Genomic DNA, 22,655 nt, shown 5'->3' with positions numbered 1-22,655 from the left:
AACCAGGAGAGTTGATTATCAACGTAGTGAAGGGGAGGGTTTCAAAGAGCAAGAAGGGGTTGTTAATCACATGGGGAGAGAAGAAAGGAGATTGGCAGGGTGACTTTCACCCTGCCACAGTCCCCCTGGAGTGCTCTGGTGAAGGATTAAGAATATTACCAGTTTTCTGATGAAGAAAAGAACATATTTGGTCACCAGCATTCTGCCTTTGACCATCCTCAAAGCCACGATTTTCATCACTGCCGAGAAAAATACCTCATTCAGAGGACACATAAGTCCTCTTTGAATGTCTTCCTTTTGGGAGCAGTGGGAGAAAGAAACTTAGAGATGTAGAAAGAATTAATAGCATAAAGGAAAAGAAGGCAAAAGGTAGCAAATGTGGGGGCCATAGAAATAGTAATAAGAATAGAGAAGAAAACCAGGAAAACAAAAGAGGAGGCAAAGGCCATAGAAAATAACAGCCAGAGAGAGTAAGAGAAGACGGAGAGAGAAACAGAGAGAGAAAAGCTGATAAATTGCTGAGAAAAGTTTCTCTCCTTAAGAATTATAAGTCAGGAAGTCAAATATGACACAGAGCATGGAAAGGAGGCAACGGATGCCCAGTGCAAGATTCTGAAGAAGCCGGAATTCAGCCCGATGGGAGTCCGCGTTCGTGTCGTGGCAGCCTCTGCCCTGGTGCATTTCATCTTGGTGAGTTCAGTGATGAAAAGGCAGAATGATAGTACTTTTCCACAGATTAATCAATTCTCAGAAGAATCTGAAAGGAAATGGACTGCGGGGTGGGGAGACATATACGGAACCCAGAGGTAGTAGGGAAACGAATAACTACAAAGTTTTGTTAGTATTCTGAGATTGTATAGATGCTTGTGTGACTGATGGCAATGACCAGGAACAGGGGGACAGAAATTAGAGTGAGCATGGAAACAAGCAGGATAGCTGTGGCACTTTAGAAGTGCCACTGAAGCAGATTTCTCTCTTTTAGCATCTTATCACTCATCCCTCAAAATCCCCAAAAGTTATGAAAACTAGGTATGTAATTCCCCTAAACAACATTTCCCACATCAGATCTAATCCCATTCTAGCAGTTTAGGTGCCTCTAGTCTAGAAATAAGAGAGGGAGAAAATATTTTGAGCCCCACAATGAATCAGAAGTCTCTGAGTAACCCGTTAGTGGAGAAAAGGGTCACTGGACTGAGGAATTCTAAAGAATTGTCACAGTGAAGTTAATAGAGCTATGACGTCTAGCAAGAAGGAGAACAAATCAAGAAAACTGGATAGTATCAGGTTCCTGTACGGCCCCTGTCCAGAGTGGGCCGTATGAAAACTGGATAGTATCAGGTTCCTGTGCGGCCCCTGTCCAGAGTGGGCCGTATGAAAACTGGATAGTATCAGGTTCCTGTGCGGCCCCTGTCCAGGGTGTGCCGTATGAAAACTGGATAGTATCAGGTTCCTGTGTGGCCCTTGTCCAGAGTGTGCTGTATGAAAACTGGATAGTATCAGGTTCCTGTGCAGCCCCTGTCCAGAGTGGGCCGTATGAAAACTGGATAGTATCAGGTTCCTGTGCGGCCCCTGTCCAGGGTGGGCCGTATGAAAACTGGATAGTATCAGGTTCCTGTGCGGCCCCTGTCCAGGGTGGGCCGTATGAAAACTGGATAGTATCAGGTTCCTGTGCTGCCCCTGTCCAGGGTGGGCCGTATGAAAACTGGATAGTATCAGGTTCCTGTGCTGCCCCTGTCCAGGGTGGGCCGTATGAAAACTGGATAGTATCAGGTTCCTGTGCGGCCCCTGTCCAGGGTGGGCCGTATGAAAACTGGATAGTATCAGGTTCCTGTGCTGCCCCTGTCCAGAGTGGGCCGTATGAAAACTGGATAGTATCAGGTTCCTGTGCGGCCCCTGTCCAGGGTGGGCCGTATGAAAACTGGATAGTATCAGGTTCCTGTGCGGCCCCTGTCCAGGGTGGGCCGTATGAAAACTGGATAGTATCAGGTTCCTGTGCTGCCCCTGTCCAGGGTGGGCCGTATGAAAACTGGATAGTATCAGGTTCCTGTGCGGCCCCTGTCCAGGGTGGGCCGTATGAAAACTGGATAGTATCAGGTTCCTGTGCGGCCCCTGTCCAGGGTGGGCCGTATGAAAACTGGATAGTATCAGGTTCCTGTGCGGCCCTTGTCCAGAGTGTGCTGTATGAAAACTGGATAGTATCAGGTTCCTGTGCGGCCCCTGTCCAGGGTGGGCTGTATGAAAACTGGATAGTATCAGGTTCCTGTGCTGCCCCTGTCCAGGGTGGGCCGTATGAAAACTGGATAGTGTCAGGTTCCTGTGCGGCCCCTGTCCAGGGTGGGCCGTATGAAAACTGGATAGTATCAGGTTCCTGTGCGGCCCCTGTCCAGGGTGGGCCGTATGAAAACTGGATAGTATCAGGTTCCTGTGCGGCCCCTGTCCAGGGTGGGCCGTATGAAAACTGGATAGTATCAGGTTCCTGTGCGGCCCCTGTCCAGGGTGGGCTGTATGAAAACTGGATAGTATCAGGTTCCTGTGCGGCCCCTGTCCAGGGTGGGCTGTATGAAAACTGGATAGTATCAGGTTCCTGTGCGGCCCCTGTCCAGGGTGGGCTGTATGTTTTTCTTGCTAACAGACCTGTTACTGTTAAACTGGTATCTGAAAATCCATTTTTTTCTTGTTTTCTTTTTGTTTCCTCTTCACTTCCTTTGCCTTCTCTTCCCTTCATTGTTCCTTTCTTTTCTCTTTGTAACAAACTTGAAAAGTGGCATTTTCTCTGCTGAGCACTTGAAGCTTCTCTTGCCTTTAGTGAAGAGAGTGAAAGAAAGTCCCAGGGCTGGGTGAAGGAAACACACTTTGTCATCCTTAGTGGTCATCTCTTTTAAATAAAAACACAAACAGGGCTTTCCTCAATTTTTTTTTTTTTTTTTTTTTTAGATGGGGTTTCACCATGTTGGCTAGGCTGGTCTTGAACTCCTGACCTCAGGTGATCCACCCGCCTCGGCCTCCCAAAGTGCTAGGATTACAGGCGTGATCCTAGGATTACCGCACCGGGCTTCCCAAATGTTATCTGCAGAGGCTGGCTGTTAATCCTTCTGCAGATCCTTCTCAACCTGATACGTCTTGAGTATGTGTGTCTCTTTACCCCTTCACTGCCCACCACAAACTCCCAATAGTTACAAATCTGTTTCTTTTCTAAGGGTCTTTGTGGTTGCTTTCCTGAAATGTCAGATCACTCAAGTTATTAGAAGACAGAAGCAGCTTGTAGAATTGAGTTTACTTCAATGGTTTGTTGTTGCTGTTTTCAAAAAGGAGTTTTGCTCTTTTTGCCCAGGCTGGAGTACAATGGCGTGATCTTGGCTCACTGCAACCTCTGCCCCCCAGGTTCAAGCGATTCTACTGCCTCAGCCTCCCAGGTAGCTGGGATTACAGGCACATGCCACCACACCTGGCTAATTTTGTATTTTTTTTTAGTAGAGACAGGGTTTCACCATGTTGGTCAGGCTAGTCTCGAACTCCTGACTTTAAGTGATCCACCTGCCGCAGCCTCCCAAAGTGATGGACTACAGGCGTGTACCACTGCACCCTGCCTTAAATGGGTTTTTGAAAGAGGAAGTCACCTAAAACATCAGGCAGAAAAAGGAGTGAACTTTTTTTTGGGGAGTAGTAGAAGGGACTTGATAGCCATGTCAAGGAATCGTTGGAGCAACTTTGTCCCCAGTGCCATTAATTCATTTGATACATGTCGATGACAGAGTTTGATTTGAGTTCTGTCTACATCAATAGGTGTGTACATTTGATCACATTACTTAAAACCCTGTGCCTTAGTCCCTTAACCTTTCAAGATAAGGTTAAATACAGCCACCAAGAGGGTTATTGTGACTAAATGTTATAAAATATTAAGAGTTCATACCCAGGCGTGGTGGCTCACACCTGTAATCCCAGCAGCACTTTGGGAGGCTGAGGCAGGTGGATCACTTGAGGTCAGGTGTTCGAGATTAGCCTGGCCAACATGGTGAAACCCCATCTCTACTAAAAATACAAAAATTTGCCGGGTGTGGTGGCATGCACCTGTAGTCCCAGCTACTTGGTAGGTTGAGGCAATAGAATTGTTTGAACCCGGGAGGCAAAGGTTGCAGTGAGCCGACATCATGCCACTGCACTCCAGCCTGGGGGACAGAGCAATACTTAAAAAAAAAAAAAAAATAGTTCTTAGCAGTCTGACTGGTATCTAGTAGCTATTCAATAAATAAGACCCTCTGCCCCACTTGCCCCCTCGCTTTCCCCTTCTTCTTTTGTATAGTCATTGTTAGAGTAAGAGGATAAAAAAGAGCAGTGGTATAGAATTCAACTGGGCAGGAATTAGGAGGACAATAGCAATATCCCAAGGGACAGATATTTTCTACTACAAACACATTAATGTAAATGGCTGCCTGTCATATACAAAGGTGGTGATGGTCACCCACTGCCAAAACAACAGATGAGGTATTTGTTCTTCAAGCTTCCCGTCCCTCAAGCACAGAGGCCAGCAAGTATGGGGGAGATGAAAATAGCCGTCCTAAATAGACTGCCCCACGACTGCGAACTTCTTATTCATCCAACACGGCACAACCATGAGACACTGTTGGTCGGCAGCTGAACACAGCAGAAGACACAATTCCCCTGTATATGACAATTTCTCTTTCTACAGCTTTCTGGGACGAGATGCGAGGAAATCTGTGGCAATCCTGAACAGTAAGTATCTGAGAGTTTAAGCTGGGAGGATGGCGCGACAGACAAAAACATCACTACACCCAAAAGAGGGTCAAGAGGTCACTAGACATCTATAACTTCCTTTTATTTTATTTTTTTACTTAAGTAATGGATCTCATAGATCACAAAACAAAGACAAGTGTTTGTGTCATCCTAAGCACTCAAAATAACACTGCTGACAGCACTGTTTTCTCCAAAGCCAATCTTCCCATCAAAACAACACGATTAATCTCAATTTATATAGTCATAGGACTTGGAAAAGACTTCCTTAGCCCTGTTTCTCGGTGACTCACCAGGACAGGCTGGGTCTAGTAATCTAGTCACTGGCATATATATTTGGAGGATTTCCAAAGTAACATTACTACTTGAAGTTGGGAGAGTATTTTCCAGTTTTTATGGCATGTTAGCATTTATCGCAGACTTCATTTAGCTACCACTCTGATGTGGTTATAGACTAATCAAAGCCTGTCACATTTAGGTCTTACGTAGACACAGAGGACATGAAGATAACAATATCTTCATGGTAGTTCAAAACCAGCCTGACCAACATGGCAAAGGAGTCATTCCACTTAAAGGAACTGGGGACGGTGGCTCATGCCTGTAATCCCAGCACTTTGGGAGGCCAAGGTGGGCAGATCACGAGGTCAAGAGACCGAGACCACCCTGACCAACGTGGTGAAACCTGGTCTCTACTAAAAATACAAAAATTAGCTGGGCGTGGTGGTAGGCACCTGTAATCCCAGCTACTCAGGAGGCTGAGGCAGGAAAATCTCTTGAACCCATGAGGCGGAGGTTGCAGTGAGCTGAGATCACACCACTACACTCCAGCCTGGGCGACAGAGCAGGCGGGACTCCGTATCAAAGATAAAATAAAATAAAAAATAAAGAAACTGGCTGGGTGTGGTGGCTCACGCCTGCAATCCAAGCACTTTGGAGGCCAAGGCGGGTGGATCACCTGAGGTCGGTAGTTCAAAACCAGCCTGACCAACATGGTGAAACCCTATCTTTAAATAAATAAATAAATAAACTATAAAATAAACATTTTAAAAAGTAGGGGCACTTTGAATAAAAACATGTTCCGAATAAAGAAAAATACATATTTAGCCATGGGAAGGGTTTCTCAATAGCCAGGTCTGTTAAACCCAGGGAAATGGTGATGGCCTTGATTTGTCACGTGCACATTGAATGTTGACTACTTGATACCTGCTGTCTGAGGTTTTACACATCTTCCACCATAGAAAGAATCCTTTCCTATAAACTAGAATTCAGTTAGAACTAGAGGAGTTTTCAACAAGTAAGAAATGTGAGAAAGCCAAGAGGAGCCATTGTTCAGTGAAAAAACAAACAAACTATATTTTCTATGAATGTGTGACCAGAGAATAGAAATAGATTCACTAGATTTCAGTAGTAAAGAATTATTAAATGACAACATTCACTGTTCTTCAAGGATACACAAGTACTTTGCCTCCCATCATCCTTCAACTGCTGACCTTATCTTATCCTCCTTCTTCCATACAATCCCATTTTCTTTTAATTCTCACAGAGAAAATTTACAATTGCCATAGTGAACTCTAAGTATTAATTTAGCTTTCATCATGGTAAAGTTGGTTTCTATTTCTTCCCTCTTCCTGTTTAGCCTCAGTGGATATGCTTATTACTTTTGATCCTGGCTGTGGAAAATTAGGGTACCCTTTATGGTGGGTGTGATATTGTGAAATATATTTGGTTTTGTCCCTGTCTCCTAGCATACAACTTCTAAAATCCTTGGAGTCCCCACAGTAAGAAGTATCATTTTGCAAGCCAATTAGTTGACTGGTGGCTGGCAGCTCCGAGGCAGATTCAGGATGGGACTGGTCATTGAAAAGACAAAGGCAGAATCCTTAAAGCCCCACCCCTCAACATCCAGGGAAAGTAGAGGGGCTGAAGTTTAAGTTGACCATCAATGGCCAATGATTTAATCAACCCTGCCTACATAATGAGGCTTTCATAAAAATCCCGAAGGATGGATTTGGAGAGCTTCTGTACAGCTGAACAGGCAGAGGTTTCTGGAGGGTGGTGCACTTGGCAGGCATGGAAGCTCTGTGCCCCTTCCCACATGCTTTGCCCTACTCATCTCTTCATCTGCATCCTTGATGATATTCTTTGTAATAAACTGTCGATGTAAGTAAGTGTTTCCCTGAGTTCTGTGAGTGGCTCTAACAAATTAATGCAACCACAAGAGGGGAGTCATGGAACCCCCAATTTATAGCCAGTAGGTCAGAAGCACAGGCAAAAAAACTCGTGATTGGCATCAGAATTCTGGGGAGCAATCTTAGGGACTGAGCCCTCATCCTGTGGGATCTGATACTATCTCCAGGCAGGTAATGTTGGAACTGAATTGGATTAGAGGACACTCAGCTGTCGTTGGTTTCTGAAAGATTGCTTGCTTGTGGTGTGTGGGGAAATCCCCACCCAGCCACATCTGGTGTCAGAGGGTTGGGAGAGTATAGCAGGAAGAAGCTGAGTTTCTTTTTTCCTACATTCTCAGTGGGAGTGTTGCAACAGCTTGCAAAAGATAAATTACAAATGTGATTGTATGGCTTTCATATTCATAACTGAAATTTTCTTTATGTTTACATTTCATGGACCTCAAATATACACGAGCCTTAGCTTTCACACCCATTTTCAAGGTCACTCTTTGTAAACTTGCATTCCAAGTGCTTCCCTGGTAATTTTTATCATAAGTGTTTACAATAGGCACAGATACGTTTTCTATGAACACTTCTAATGATCACTACTTTAGCTTGCTTTATAGTAATTTACAAAATGACTTGCACAGTGCCATCTATATTATGAAGTACTATTTAAAGCTTATCATTTGGCAAAACATTCAACTAGCTACACTGAATTTTAACAACGTAACCCACGGTGCTTTTATTATAACTAGGTATCGCATCATATTGTAACCCATATTTCTGAGTCTGGAGTCATAACAAAGATTGACTACATTTTTAATGTGGAAAACTTTATTCTTTCTTTATAGTTGCCTAACCACAGACTGGGTACATCTCTGGTACATATGGTAAGTTTCACTTATAATACCCAGAAAGACACTGCATTCCTTAAGGCCATTAAAAATGACAGCCTGCCTACTTACTTAGCCTCTCATGGAGTAAGATTTCATTATTTCATCACTACCTATGTGACAATATGTCAGGATTTCCTTTGTCTTGTCTTTTCTTTCTTTCTTTCTTTCTTTCTTTCTTTCTTTCTTTCTTTCTTTCTTTCTTTCTTTTTTGAGATGGAGTCTTGCTTGGAGTGCAGTAGTGCAATCTCGGCTCACTGCAACCTCTGCCTCCTGGGTTCAAGTGATTCTCCTGCCTCAGCCTCCTGAGTTGCTGGGATTACAGGCAGGCACCACCACGCCCAGCTAATTTTTGTATTTTTAGTAGAGACGGGGTTTCACTATGTTGGTTAGACTGGTCTCAAACTCCTGACCTCGTGATCTCTCCATCTCAGTCTCCCAAAGTGCTGGGATTACAGGCGTGAGCCACTGTGCCCAGCCAGGATTTCCTTTTTCTATACCATCTCATCCACAAACATCAAAACATTATTGTGTCCTTCCCTTGGAGTCTTTCTAGAAATATCTCTGCAGAGGAGATTAGTGAATCAAAACGCAGACCCTGACCAGGTGTGGTAGCTCACACCTGTATTCCCAGCACTTTGGGAGGCTGAGACAGGCAGATTGCTTGGAGGGCAGGAGTTTGAGACCAGCCTGAGCAACATAGTGAAACCCATCTCTATTAAAAATACACACACACACACACACACACACATTAGTCAAGTGTGGTGGCATGTGCCTATAGTACTACTTGGTAGGCTGAAATCATGCCACTGCATTCCAGCCTGGGCAACAGAGAGAGACTCTGTCTCAAAAAAGAAAAAAAAAAGCAGTTTCCCCAAACTACCTTAAATGTCTTATTATTTGTTCTAATGAATTGACTTACTCCAGCTGACAAAATAAGGAGGTATATATACATATATATGTAAAGCAAAAGCTTTGAAATTAATATTATAAATTAAACTATTTATAATTATTCTATAAAATAGTCAACCAAGAATCAAAACACAGACATTGAAGTCTGGCTACAGCAGAACTAGGAAAAAAGCGAAATCCCAGAACTCCCACTGGCCCCGTTGCAGGTTGCTGGTGGTAATTGGCGCGCTGCTTCTCCTGTGTGGCCTGACGTCCCTGTGCTTCCGCTGCTGCTGTCTGAGCCGCCAGCAAAATGGGGACGATGGGGGCCCACCACCCTATGAAGTCACCGTCATTGCTTTCGATTATGACAGCACTCTCCAGAGCACTATCACATGTGAGTACACTGATATTTTAAAAACCTGAGAGAAAGACCCAATTTAAATGAATCATGAAAAGGGTGCGAAGGCGTAGAACACCTATGGAGTGGTATTAAAGATCCCAGGACTCACAATAGTTCCAATGTCCAGAAGCCTGATGGTGCAGTGACCTGGGCTCTCACTGAGGCTGTCTTCTGAAGGATCTGTCTGGCTGATGATAATGAAGGAAGTGAAGTATCGGAGACTATTGGAAATATTGAACAGGAAGAATTAGCCAGTTTATAAGCAGTTACTTTGCTAAAAGCTATTTTGAACTCCAAACAGATCCCTTTTTCAAAATGTCTTGAATTTTGTGGAAACCTACTTTTGCTATTATCTATACTATTTTATATTTTTAAAGAAATCAATGGCATATACTTTGAGTTCTTTATTCTTCAAGTCTTGATACACTAAATTTTAGCCTTAACATTTTCTCAATAATTATAAGACACTTTTGCTTTTCTCCTGAGGTTCTGTTCTTTCCATTATGTTCTTTTTTTTTTTCTTTTTTAGATTAAGTCTCACTCTGTTGCCCAGGCTGGACTACCGTGGCACAATCTCAGCTCATTGCAACCTCCACCTCCTAGGTTCAAGCAATTCTCTGCCTCAGCCTCCCGAGTAGCTGGGATTACAGGTGACCACCACAATGCCTGGCTATTTTTTGTATTTTTAATAGAGATGGGGTTTCACTGTCTTGGCCAGGCTGGTCTTGAACTCTTGACATTGTGATCCACCCTGCCTCGGCCTCCCAAAGTGCTGGGATTATAGGCGTGAGCCTCCATGCCCAGTCAAAATGGTTACTTTCTTTTTCTTTTTTTTTTTTTTTTGAGACAGATTCTCCCTCTGTTGCCCAGGCTGGAGTGCAGTGGTGGGATCTCAGCTCACTGCAACCTCTTCCTCCCAGGCTCAAGTGATTCTCATGCCTCAGCCTCCTGATTTGCTGAAATTACAAGCGGCCACCACCATGCCCAGCTAATTTTTTTTTTTTTTTTTGTATTCTTCATAGATACAAGATTTTACCATGTTGGCCAGGCTAGTCTCAAACTCCTGACCTCATGACCTACCTGCCTCTGCCTCCCAAAGTGCTGGGACTGCAAGCACGAGCCACTCCCTGGACTATGTTCTTTCCTAAAATTGAGGAGCTAGCAGAACATCAGCTGGCAAAACATGGATGTTTATTTTGAAAAGAGAATGTCTGGGCACGGTGGCTCATGCGTGTAATCCCAGCACTTTGGGAGGCTGAGGCGGGTGGCTTACTTGAAGTCAGGAGTTCAAGACCAACCTGGCCAACATGGTGAAACCTCATCTCTACTAAAACTACGAAAACTGGCTCGGCGCAGTGACTCACGCCTGTAATCCCAGACTTTGGGATGCCGAGGTGGGTGGGTCATTTGAGGTCAAGAGATCGCGACCAGTCTGGCCAACATAGTGAAACCCCGTCTCTACTAAAAACACAAAAATTAGCCAGGCATGGTGGCACACACCTGTAATCCTAGGTACTTGAGAGGCTGAAGCAGGAGAGAATAGCTTGAACCTGGGAGGTAGAGGTCGCAGTGAGCTGAGACTGTGCCACTGCACTCCAGCCTGAGCGACAGACTGAGACTTTGTCTCAAAAAAAAAAAAGGAAAATAAAAAAGAAAAGAAAATAGATAAGGTAAAAATAAATATTCCTAAGGAGTCTATAGTGTCCGGGGCTGGGGGAAGGGGATCTATGTCTGAAAGGGGAAAGGGCAGGGTTGAGATGCAGGATCGTTCTTTAGATTTTTTGAGGATACCAGAGAAAACAGGTCCTTCCAACAGGGCAGGAAGCTGGGTTGTAAACATGCTTCCAAGATATTCATAAGTTTGTGGCAGGGAGTAACAACGAGTTTGAACACTTGTTAAAAATGGAGGGACAGGCCAGGCACAGTGGCCCATGCCTGTAATCCTAGCACTCTGGGAGGCTGAGGCAGGCAGATTGCCTGAGCTCAGGAGTCTGAGACCAGCCTGGGCAACACGGTAAAAAAACCCTGTCTCTATTAAAATACAAAAGAGATTAGCTGGGCATGGTGGCCGGTACCTGTAGCTACAGCTACTAGGGAGGTTGAGGTAGAAGAATTGCTTGAACTGGGGAGGCAGAGGCTACAGTGAGCCAAGATCCTGCCACTGCACTCCAGCCTGGGTGACAGAGTGAGACTCCATCTCTATAAAAAAAAAAAAAAAAAGAAAAAAACAAAAAAAAAAGAAGGGATAAGGTCAGGCATGGTGGCTCATGCCTGTAATCCCAGCACTTTGGGAGGCAGAGGTGGGTGGATCACCAGATCAGGAGTTTGAGACCAGCCTGGCCAACAAGGTGAAACCCCGTCTATACTAAAAATACAAAAATTAGCTGGCTGCAGTGGTGGGCGCTTGTAATCCCAGCTACCCAGGAGGCTGAGGCAGGAGAATCACCTGAACCCGGGAGGCTGAGGTTACAGTTAGCTGAGATCATGCCACTGCACTGCAGCCTGGGTGACAGAGGGAGACTCCATCTCAAAAAGAAAAAAAAAAAAAAAAAAAGAGGAAGAAACAGTGAGTGTGAAGAAGAAGTAAGTCTCTGCTATCTGAGGGTGTCTCATTTCCCTTAGTTCCTTAGCTCTGTTCCTTCTTTCTTCATAGCTCTGCAGTCGGTGTTTGGCCCTGCAGCTCGGAGGATCCTGGCTGTGGCTCACTCCCACAGCTCCCTGGGCCAACTACCTGCCTCTTCGGACACCCTCCCAGGGTATGAAGAAGCTCTTCACATGAATCGCTTCACAGTAGCCAGGTGTGGGCAGAAAGCACCTGATCTACCCCCAGTCCCTGAAGAAAAGCAGCTGCCTCCAATAGAGAAGGAGTCAATGTGAATAGGACCCTCTTGGAAATGACAGGAGCTGTGATTTTATAAATAGGGGTAGAGGTATGCCCGGAGTCTGTGGGTAAATGGAACATATTCTCTGCTAAACCTCAGAAGTTTTAGGATGGCATCTGACACCATCATTTTATGGGAAAGATGGGTTCTGACTCTTCATTCACGGGCCTTTATATTTCTGATACAGAATGCTCTAACTGGGAACTCCAATTTTTTATCCAATGGCTGAAATCTGCAAGTAATCTCTGGTCACACTGATTACTACTAAACCAGGAAATCATCAAGGTGTCTTGAATCCCTTCAACTATTGAGTGCATATAAAATTCCTGTACCCACATGATACTGCAAGTTGCGTTTCTCTGTCAGCTAATCCATTGCGGTAAACTGGAAAAGAAAGACAACAGTGTCAGCACAACAATTGACATTAATGCACTGAATGCATTCATCTTTCCTCCTGAGACGGCAATAGATTTTACACTGAATGACAATGATCATCTTAGCACAACATACCCACCCGGATATCTAAAATCCAGGGATGAGATTGCTGACATGGGCTAAGATAACACAGTATAGTAGTCAAGTGCCAAATATCAGTCTTTCTTTCTCTCTGTTCCTACCCATCAGCAGTATGAAAAACTCCATACTGTGCAAGTAACAGTTGGATTAATTCTTCAGTTCCTCTGCACTGCAAACACCTACGTGTGCACACATGCATCCAGTACACATGAATCCAGTTTTAACTTTAAAGGAATGGTGGTGCTTTGCCGCTTTCCTGTTTTGTCTGGACCACCTAAAGCCACAACACCCCTATAGTGACACACGCTTGTCTCTAGTGGTGGCCCTCACTGCCACCTAGTGGAGGCATCGTGGAAAATACACTCTCTCTTTTAAGCCTATCTGCAATTCTCTCTAGTTGTTGGAGCAAAAAGTAAGTGGTGAACTAAGCGTGGACGAACTAAGCTTCCCAATCTATCCATATAACATACCACCACCAGAAGTATAATTATTGGAAAATCGAGAAAGTGATGCACACTTGGGGAAAAACTGTTCACCTTAGATAAATCACTGAAATCCTCTTTTTGTTGAGATTGAGTTTTGCTCTTATAGCCCAGACTGGAATGCAATGGCACGATCTAGGCTCACTGCAACATCTGCCTCCTGGGTTTTTTTTTTTTTTTTTTTGAGACGGAGTTTTGCTCTTGTTACCCAGGCTGGAGTGCAATGGCGCAATCTCGGCTCACGGCAACCTCCGCCTCCTGGGTTCAGGCAATTCTCCTGCCTCAGCCTCCTGAGTAGCTGGGATTACAGGCATGCGCCACCATGCCCAGCTAATTTTTTGTATTTTTTTTTTGGTAGAGATGGGGTTTCACCATGTTGACCAGGATGAGTCTCGATCTCTTGACCTCGTGATCCACCCGCCTCGGCCTCCCAAAGTGCTGGGAGTACAGGCTTGCGCCACCGCGCCCGGCCCTGCCTCCTGGGTTTAAGCGATTCTTTTGCCTCAGTTTCCTGAGTAGCTGGGATTACAGGTTCCCCCCACCACACCCAGCTAAATTTTGTATTTTTAGCAGAGACGAGGTTTCAGCATGTTGGCCAGGCTGGTCTCGAACGCCCAACCTGAGAGATCCTCCCACTTCGGCCTCCCAAAGTGCGGGAATTATAGGCCTGACCCACTGCTCCCAGCCTGAGATCTTTTTTTTTTTTTTTTTTTAAATAAAGACGGTGTTTCACCATATTGGTCAGGCTGGTCTTGAACTCCCAACCTCAGGTGATCCGCCCTCCTTGGCCTCCAAAGTGCTTGGATTACAGGCGTGAGCCACCACGCCCAGCCGAAATCTTTAAAGCAGTTTTCTCACCTAAAAAACAGGGACTAATAACACCTCAGAAGGTTGTTGTGATGTTCAAAGAAGCTAAACATATGTGGCATGATTTGTAAAGTGCTACACATGTGTGCGTTATTCTTCCTGCTGTCATCTAGCCTTCCTTTGCCTGCCATGACTCCTCTCAGGGCTATGTTCCCATTTATCCTTTTGCCAGCTATGTTACTGTTGTCACACCTGAAGTGGCTTTATTTTTCTCAATAAATATTTGTTGATTGAGGTAAACAACAAGAGACGTGATTCCTTTTACTGCATTCGGTGTAGAGGTAAGGAATATTTGAGAAAACTAATTGTTTATTGGGCAATTAATTAGCTCCAGTACTCAGGGAGGCAACACCGAGCTAGGATTGGCTGATTTGGGCAGCTCCTTATTAACTACATTCTTGGAATTCTCACTCAGCCCAGAGGGAAAAATGTTCTGAGTATGACCTGCTGGTGATCTGAATTTATCCTGAGTCATGTAACAAATTGGCTCTGGGAATTATTGAAATGCATGAATTGCTTGCTAATAGCTCCTGAAGTGACCTTGTCTTACTGCTGCCAGATGAGTCATTTAGTCATCACGGACACAATCCAGAAAACATTCTAGGCTCTTCCTTTAAGGCACCAGGACACCACAGACTTGAAAAAGGTAAAACGTAGCCAGGCAGGGTGGCTCACGCCTATAATCCCAGCACTTTGGGAGGCTGAGGTGGGTGGATCGCCTAAGGTTGGGAGTTTTGAGACCAGCCTGACCAACATGGAGAAAACCCATCTTTACTAAAAATACAAAATTAGCCAGGCATGGTGGCTCACATCTATAATCCCAGCACTTTGGGAGGCTGAGGTGGGTGGATCGCCTAAGGTTGGGAGTTTTGAGACCAGCCTGACCAACATGGAGAAACCACATCTTTACTAAAAATACAAAATTAGCCAGGCATGGTGGCACATGCCTATAATTGCAGCTACTCGGGAGGCTGAGGCAGGAGACTTGCTTGAAACCAGGAGGTGGAGGTTGCCATGAGCTGAGATGGTGCCATTGCGCTCTAGACTGGGCAACAAGAGCAAAACTCCATTTAAGAAGAAAAAAAAAAAGATAAAACATTCATTGGCATTAGAAAATCTTGGGGAAAATCTTGGCTACGATATCTTATTCTAAAGGTATCTCTCTGCCCCACACCCTCTCTGTAGCCCCAACCATCTTATTTGAAACATAGGATCACTTCCAACCATGACATACTACTCTGTCCTGCCTCCATCCCATAGTGTTTTTTCCTAACCTGCTTCACATGTGCTGCTCCTCAGCCATGTGGAGTCTCTCACTCCCACAGCCCTCTCATTTGGTCACTAGCTATTTGCACACTTTTGGTCTCAATTCTTTTTTCTTTTTCCTTTTTTTTTTTTTGAGATGGAGTTTCGCTCTTGTCATCCAGGCTGGAGTGCAGTGGTGCGATCTTGGCTCACTGCAACCTCTGGCTCCCAGGTTCAAGCGATTCTCCTGCTTCAGCCTCCTGAGTAGTTGGGATTACAGGCGTTCGCCACCATGCCCAACTAATTTTTTGTATTTTTAGTAGAGGGTTTCGCCATGTTGGGCAGGCTGGTCTCAAACTCCTGACCTCAGGTGATCTACCCACCTTGGCCTCCCAAAGTGCTGGGATTACAGGCGTGAGCCACTGTGCCCCACCTGCCTCAATTCTTACTATACTGAATCTAATACATCTGTTAATCATCACTATCACCATCACTATTGTTCTCAATTTTTTCTGTTTATTTTTTTAAAACATCTTTTTAAAAAGATTTTTAAAAATCTTTAAATACTGGTTTGGCTGGGCAGAGTGGCTCACACCTGTAATCCCAGCACTTTGGGAGGCCGAGGTGGGCGGATTGAAGTCAGAAGTTCCAGACCATCTTGGCTAACATGGTGTAACCCGTTTCTACTAAAAATACAAAAATTAGCCAGGTGTGGTGGAGTGGTTCTGTAGTCCCAGCTACTCAGGAAGCTGAGGTAGGAGAATCACTTGAACCCAGGAGACTGAGGTTGCAGTGAGCTGAGATTGCACTACTACACTCCAGCCTGGGTGATAGAGCGAGACCCAGTCTCAAAAAAAAAAAAAGAAAAAACCTGGTTCAATGGAGCTCGCTGATTTCTCTTCAATGCCCACACTGCTGGGCAGTCTTCGAAAAAATCTCAACTCTACTGATTAAGGTTACTATAAAGTCAAGGCTGAGGTGGGCAGATCACCTGAGGTCAGGAGTTTGAGACCAGCCTGGCCAACATGGCGAAAACTGTCCCTACTAAAAATACAAAAATTAACCAGGAGTGGTGGCGAGCACCTGTAATCCCGGCTACTTGGGAGACTGAGGCAGGAGAATCACTTGAACCCGGGAGGTGGAGGTTGCAGTGAGCCAAGATTGTGCCATTGCACATCAGCTTGGACAAAAAGAGTGAAACTTCATCTCAAAAAAAAAAAAAAAAGAAAAAGAAAATCTCTACTAACATAGCTAGATCTTTTCTTTCAGGCCCTCCCAATTTTAAAGAGATTAAGAAAGAGTCTAGCACCTTCTAAAGATCTAAGTAGGAAACATTTGTCATCTATCAGCTCTAAGGGCAGCCACTTATAAGACTTCAAAAGAAAAAGGCTGGGCGCGATGGCTCACGCCTGTAATCCCAGCACTTTGGGAGGCGGAGGCGGGTGGATTACGAAGTCAAAAGATCGAGACCATCCCGGTCAACATGGTGAAACCCCGTCTCTACTAAAAATACAAAAATTTAGCTGGGCATGGTGGTGCGTGCCTGTAATCCCAGCTACTCAGGAGGCTGAGGCAGGAGAATTGCCTAAACCCAGGAGGCGGAGGTTGTGGTGAGCCGAGATCACGCCATTGCACTCCAGCCTGGGTAACAAGAGCGAAACTCTGTCTCAAAAAAAAAAAAGACTTCAAAAGAACCTTGTTCTCCACAGTCTTTTATCTTAACCTGAACATTTCCTTTCTATGGATCCCAGGTCTTTAGAAAAACTCAACAAATTGTCAACCAGAAAATGTTTAAAATTTGCCTGGAACGCGCATCCTCCCCGCAACTCCACAGGTACTCCGCCGGCTTTGGGTTGTCCCACTTTCTGGATCAAACTAATATATTACTTAAATGTTTCATGCCTCCCTAAAATGTACCAGGCGGCATCCCAACCACCTTGGGCACATGTTCTCAGGACATCCTGAGGGCTGTGTTATGGGCCACAGTCACTTGTATGTGTCTCAGAATAAATCTCTTCAAATATTTTGTAGAGTTTGGCTCTTTTGGTTGACACTTGCCGAAACTGAAACTCTTAGAGTCCGGGCTGTCCAGTGTGCTGTCAATTTCTGAAAGAAGTTGTTGACATGAGCATAGCAGGAGGAAGTGACCCTCACAGCACAAAGCTCCTAATCTGTGAGAGAAACCTGAAAGATGGACGTGAATTAATTTTACGCAAAGACAAACAAACTCTCCTTCAGTGGGGAGGATGTGTCTGCAGCGTTCTGTGGCTGTGATGACTAGTTGTCTGTGCTTTAGAGGCAAATACCACAGTATAGAGTGCGTCGCAGTAGCCCGTTTTCCCTCCAGGTCTAGCTCAGGAACTGCAGCCTCAGTTCTAACAGAGTTGGCCTTGTAGGTACAGCTGTAAGATCTTTATCAGAGGGACTGATTAGTTAATCTGTTAATCATTTATTTGCATATGAAAGTATGGAAATACAGCAAAAACAGAAATTATTTAATAAATTTAAGTGACAGGCAATTAAAATGGCTAAGTCTGGGGAAGCGAAATAGATGTTCGAGATAGAACCTCGGTGCCACAAAGAAAAATTAGCACTGAGACAAAGGATCAGCAGGAAGGGTACTGTTGCTAGCCATCTTGCCACAAAAGTACAATGAATAAAGGAACAAACACAAATTTACCCCTTACGCATTTGGGGTCATCCTTACTGCTGTGTCTGATCTCCGCTGGCTGGAGTCAGACCTCACAATCTAAAACCCAGTTGGCTAACAACTTAAAACTTTTTTAAACCGGTAAAAGCAACGGAGAGCTGGGACATGCCTGTGAGCACATCCAGCACAGGTATCTTGGTTGAAGTACAAGGACATAGAATGTACTACATGCCTATAAGCATGGCATGTCTAACAGCTACATAGGACGGGGCTTAATAAAGTTAGAGCACACTTATTCTTTAACAAGAAAGGAAACTTTAAAAAGGAACTTTTCTACCTTCCCACATTGGGTAAAGCAGCTTGACTGGAAGATGACAAAGAGATCAGGGTGAGACATCTGCCCTTGAGCGAGCCAACTGGGAAAACGATTTCAGTGATTTAAAGATTGTCTAAGATACATGAAGAGTTCAACTTTGGAAAATACGGGACACGCTGTCACTGAGTAGTGGTGGCCAGTGTCCTTCCATTGGCATCTCTGCCTTGGTTAAGCCAGAATTGCACTATTTCCCACCCCAGGGTGCCTCCCAACTTCAGGAGTCTGTGAAGGGTACTATGAAAGTAAGCAGTGTTGAATCAAAAGGATGATAGAATTTTAAACATTAAATGCAGGGTGTAATGGCATTTTCTGTGTATAAAAAAAGACAGAAAAAATGAGAATGTGAATCACGGAGACTGACAAAAATTCCAGGAGTGATGTTACAGGAATTAACCTGGATGACAGGTTGGCTTCTTTTTATGGAAGGCATTAAATGTGAGCTTAAGCAGTTTAGACGTTATCCTGCCGTCCATGAAAGCCGTTGCAAGTTCCTGAAGAGGGGAAAGGGATAATGTAACTTTTAAGATGCTTTGGCTGCCACTAAAAGATGAATAAGAAGGAAAATACAGGAGACAGGGAGACCATTATGGTTACAGACCTACCCCAAAGGCAGTATTTCTTTTTCTTTTCTTTTTTGAGACAGAGTTTTGCTCCTGATGCCCAGTCTGGAATGCAATGGTGAGATCTTGGCTCACCGCAACCTCCACCTCCCAGGTTCAAGCAATTCTTCTGCCTCAGCCTCCCAAGTAGCTGGGACTACAGGGATGTGCAACCATATCTGGCTAATTTTGTATTTTTAGTAGGGACGGGGTTTCTCCATGTTGGTCAGGCTGGTCTCAAACTCCCAACTTCAGGCAATACATCTATCTGCCTTGGGTTCCCAAAGTGCTAGGATTACAGGCATAAACCACTGTGCATGGCGACAATATTTCTTTCTTTTCTTTTTGTTTGGTTTTGTTTTGAGACAGAGTCTCAAATTGTCACCCAGGCTGGAGTGCAATGGTGCAATCTTGGCTCACTGCAACCTCTGCCTCCCAGGTTCAAGCAATTCTCCTTCTTCAGCCTCCTGAGTAGCTGGGATTATAGGCACACACCACCACACTAGGCTAATTTTTTGAATTTTTAGTAGAGGCAAGGTTTCACCATGTTGCCCAGGCTGGTCTCAAACTCCTGACCTCATGATCCACCCACCTCAGCCTCCCAAAGTGCTGGGATTACAGGTGTGAGCCATGGCACCTAGCCTGGCAATATTTCTTTAATTTCTATGATAAGATCTTAATTATGAACAAAGATATGAAATAAGGCAGATTCAGTTAATGCCCCTTCTCTTTCAGCCTCCCAGTACCAAACCTTACATGGTTGATGCTGCCCTTTGGTTCTTGCTGTTCCTGTTTGGTAAGCAATATCAGTGCTCCAAGTATCTAGGCTTTTCTTGAGTCCCAGTTTGTATATCAAACTTGCCTATACAGGATCTCTCTTGTGCTCTTCTCTTACACTGTAGTTAGGACCTGTTCACCCCTCCAATATTAATACTAACTACCATAAGTGATAAAGTTGAGTACTATCCTCTGTCTTCCAAAGAGTTGTAACTTCAAACTCAGTAAATATCAAAGTTGATAAATGTAAATCCAATGCAATGAGAAAAAAAATGTCAATTAAGAGGCTGGGCACGGTGGCTCACATCTGTAATCCTAGCACTTGGGAGGCCAAGGCAGGTGGATCACCTGAGGTCAGGATATTATATGTAAATTTTCAGTGCTGCAAAAGAAGTAGAACTTGAATATAAAGTTTCTCAGCAAGGCAATTTACTTCTATTTTTTCTTGTTTTTGGCAATTTACTTCTATGGAAGAGTGTATCTCATAGATGGAGCAAGGGTGAGCACACAACTGGACAAGGGAGGAGAAAACGTTCTTATTCCTGATGCAGGCAGCCCCTACTGCTATGTTGTTCCACTATTAGCTAGGGTTGGACTGCACAGGTCTAAACTAATTTGAATTGGCAATTTTATTTTATGTTATTATTTTTATTTTTTAAAAACGGGATTTCTCCATGTTGGTCAGGTTGGTCTCAAACTCCCAACCTCAGGTAATCCACCTACCTCGGCCTCCCAAAGTGTTGGGATTATAGACATGAACCACAATGCCCAGCCCAATTGGCTATTTTAAAGAGAGCAGGGGTATGAGCCAGAGTGGAGGCAGTGGGTAGTTTGATGGGAAGGATTGTCACAGACAGGTCAGAGCAGGTGACCAGGGATGGTAGTGCAAGCCTGTAGTTCCAGCTACTTGGGAGGCTGAGGCAGGAGAATCACTTGAACCCAGGAAGCAGAGGTTGCAGCGAACCAAGATTGGGCCATTGCACTCAAGCCCAGGTGACAGAGAGAAACTCTCTCTCAAAAAAAAAAAATAATAATAATTAAAAGAGTCAAATAACTGGTTAGAAATCACAATGATTTGAATGCCAACTGTGCACCTAGTGCATTATGTCGCTGGATTCTCCAAACTCCCATTTTTCAGCTTTGGACATTGAGTTGTCAGGAAGTAATGTCATTTGCAGAATAACTTTGTCAGACCTCAAACATCAAACTGAGAAATGCTTTCTTCTTCTCGTTTAGTTTTCATTTTTTTCAAAGTTAAATCTATGTATCCTTACAGATTGAAAATTCAAACAGCTCTGCAAACCTTGGGAAGAAATACAGCACCTTCCCATCACACACACATTTTCTATTCCCTACTTTTTAGCTGGTATTTTTAGGCCTATGGTTCTCCAAATACTATGCATATGTTGCTATTCTTGATTTTTATTTTTGGTTTGGAACACAGTCTATAGATGGTAAAAATGAGGCTCTTTTTTTTTTTTAACCACCATCACCTCCAGCTTTGCTACCATCACACATCTGAATATTTCTCATACACTCCCATCGTCCAAATATGATGATGTCATGATTTTGATTAGGTCAGTATAATTAGAAGCAAGAAAGGGAGCATTAATGGTTAAGAGCCTGAAACCGGGCTTTCAGGGTAAAAATTGTGGCTCTGTTCTTCACTCTCTGTCCAATCTTGGTGTAGTCATCTAATCTTTCTGGCTTTGATTTCCTCAACTGTAAAATGATGATAAAATGAGTCAATCTACATTATACTATATGAGAACTATGGGATTTGGTATATATGATAGCATATATAGAGCATGCATATTAATATACTAATACATATTAATTACTTCCATCATCTGATAGATTATCTTCACCTCTCATCATCTCTTTGTAAAAAGAAAATTCTGCTTCCTTAATCCCACAGCTTTTTCTTTCTTGGTTTATTTTCTCATTGTGTGGGTGCTTGCTGAAAACAAGAACATTAAAAGTAAATTTGGGGGACTGGGCACGGTGGCTCACACTTGTAATTCTAACACATTGGGAGGCTGAGGCAGAAGGATTACCTGAGGTCAGGAGTTCAAAACCAGCCTGGATTTTTGTATTTTTAGTAGGGAAACCCAGTCTCCACTAAAAATACAAAAAAATTAGCTGTACTTAGTGGTGGGTGCCTGTAATCCTAGCTACTTGGGAGGGTAAGGCAGGAGAGTTGCTTGAACCTGGGAGGCTCAGGTTGCAGAGAGCCGAAATCACACCACTGTCCTCCAGCCTAGGTGACAGAGTGAGACTCCATCTCAAAAAAAAAAAAAAAAGAAAGTAAATTTTGGGAGAGTTTCCATGTCTAAAAATGCACTGATAATCTGTCATAAGATTAGAGAAAAAGAAAAAAAAAAAGAATGTCTTGAGCTACCCCACACTTAAACAATAGTATACCTTATTATAAAATTCTAGGAAGAAAATGATTTCCCTTAGAAATTAAAGGCATAGCTCTTTAAAGAAAAGCTGATGTCTTTCTCTTCTGTCATCTCTCTGAGACTCTTACTATTTGAATGACGGATTTCTAACATTTACCTCTTTTTTTTTTTTTTTTTTTTTTTTTTTTTGAGATGGAGTTTCGCTCTTGTTACCCAGACTGGAGTGCAATGGCACAATCTTGGCTCACTGCAACCTCCACCTCCTGGGTTCAAGCAATTCTCCTGCCTCAGCCTCCTGAGTAGCTTGGACTACAGGTGCGCACCACCATGCCCAGCTAATTTTTTGTATTTTTAGTAGAGATGGGGTTTCACCATGTTGACCAGGATGGTCTCGATCTCTTGACCTCGTGATCCACCTGCCTCAGCCTCCCAAAGTGCTGGGATTACAGGCTTGAGCCACTGCGCCCGGCCACATTTACCTCTTTAAATAAATCTGAACTTCTCCCCTGTTGTCTCTCTGTGATTCCTCGTATTTGAATGTGGGACCTCTAGTTTACATCCCCTGCCCCCTTTTCTCCCCTTTTATTATCTCTTTGCTCTTACTGCTTTATTTTCCAGGATGTCTGCTTTAATTTTCTTTTTTTTTCCTTTCCTTTTTTTTTTTTTTTTTTTTTTTTTTTTGAGATTGAGTCTTGCTCTGTTGCCCAGGTTGGAGTGCAGTGGCACGATCTCAGCTCACTACAATGTCT

General features: G+C 43.9%; 1 protein-coding gene across 1 annotated transcript; it reads left to right on the top strand.

The window, feature by feature from the left end:
* Window positions 1-396: 396 nt before the first annotated feature.
* Window positions 397-11,984, top strand: TMEM52B (transmembrane protein 52B). Its single transcript, XM_009003339.4, has 5 exons — window positions 397-690; window positions 4,688-4,731; window positions 7,772-7,810; window positions 8,932-9,101; window positions 11,761-11,984. Exons 1-5 carry the CDS (start codon window positions 637-639, stop codon window positions 11,982-11,984), a joined length of 531 nt encoding a protein of 176 aa, XP_009001587.1. The 5' UTR covers window positions 397-636.
* Window positions 11,985-22,655: the final 10,671 nt, after the last annotated feature.

The sequence above is a fragment of the Callithrix jacchus genome, chromosome 9 (assembly GCF_049354715.1).
Source record: "Callithrix jacchus isolate 240 chromosome 9, calJac240_pri, whole genome shotgun sequence".
NCBI lineage: Eukaryota > Metazoa > Chordata > Mammalia > Primates > Cebidae > Callithrix > Callithrix jacchus.
This window is presented reverse-complemented; position numbering and strand designations above follow the sequence as displayed.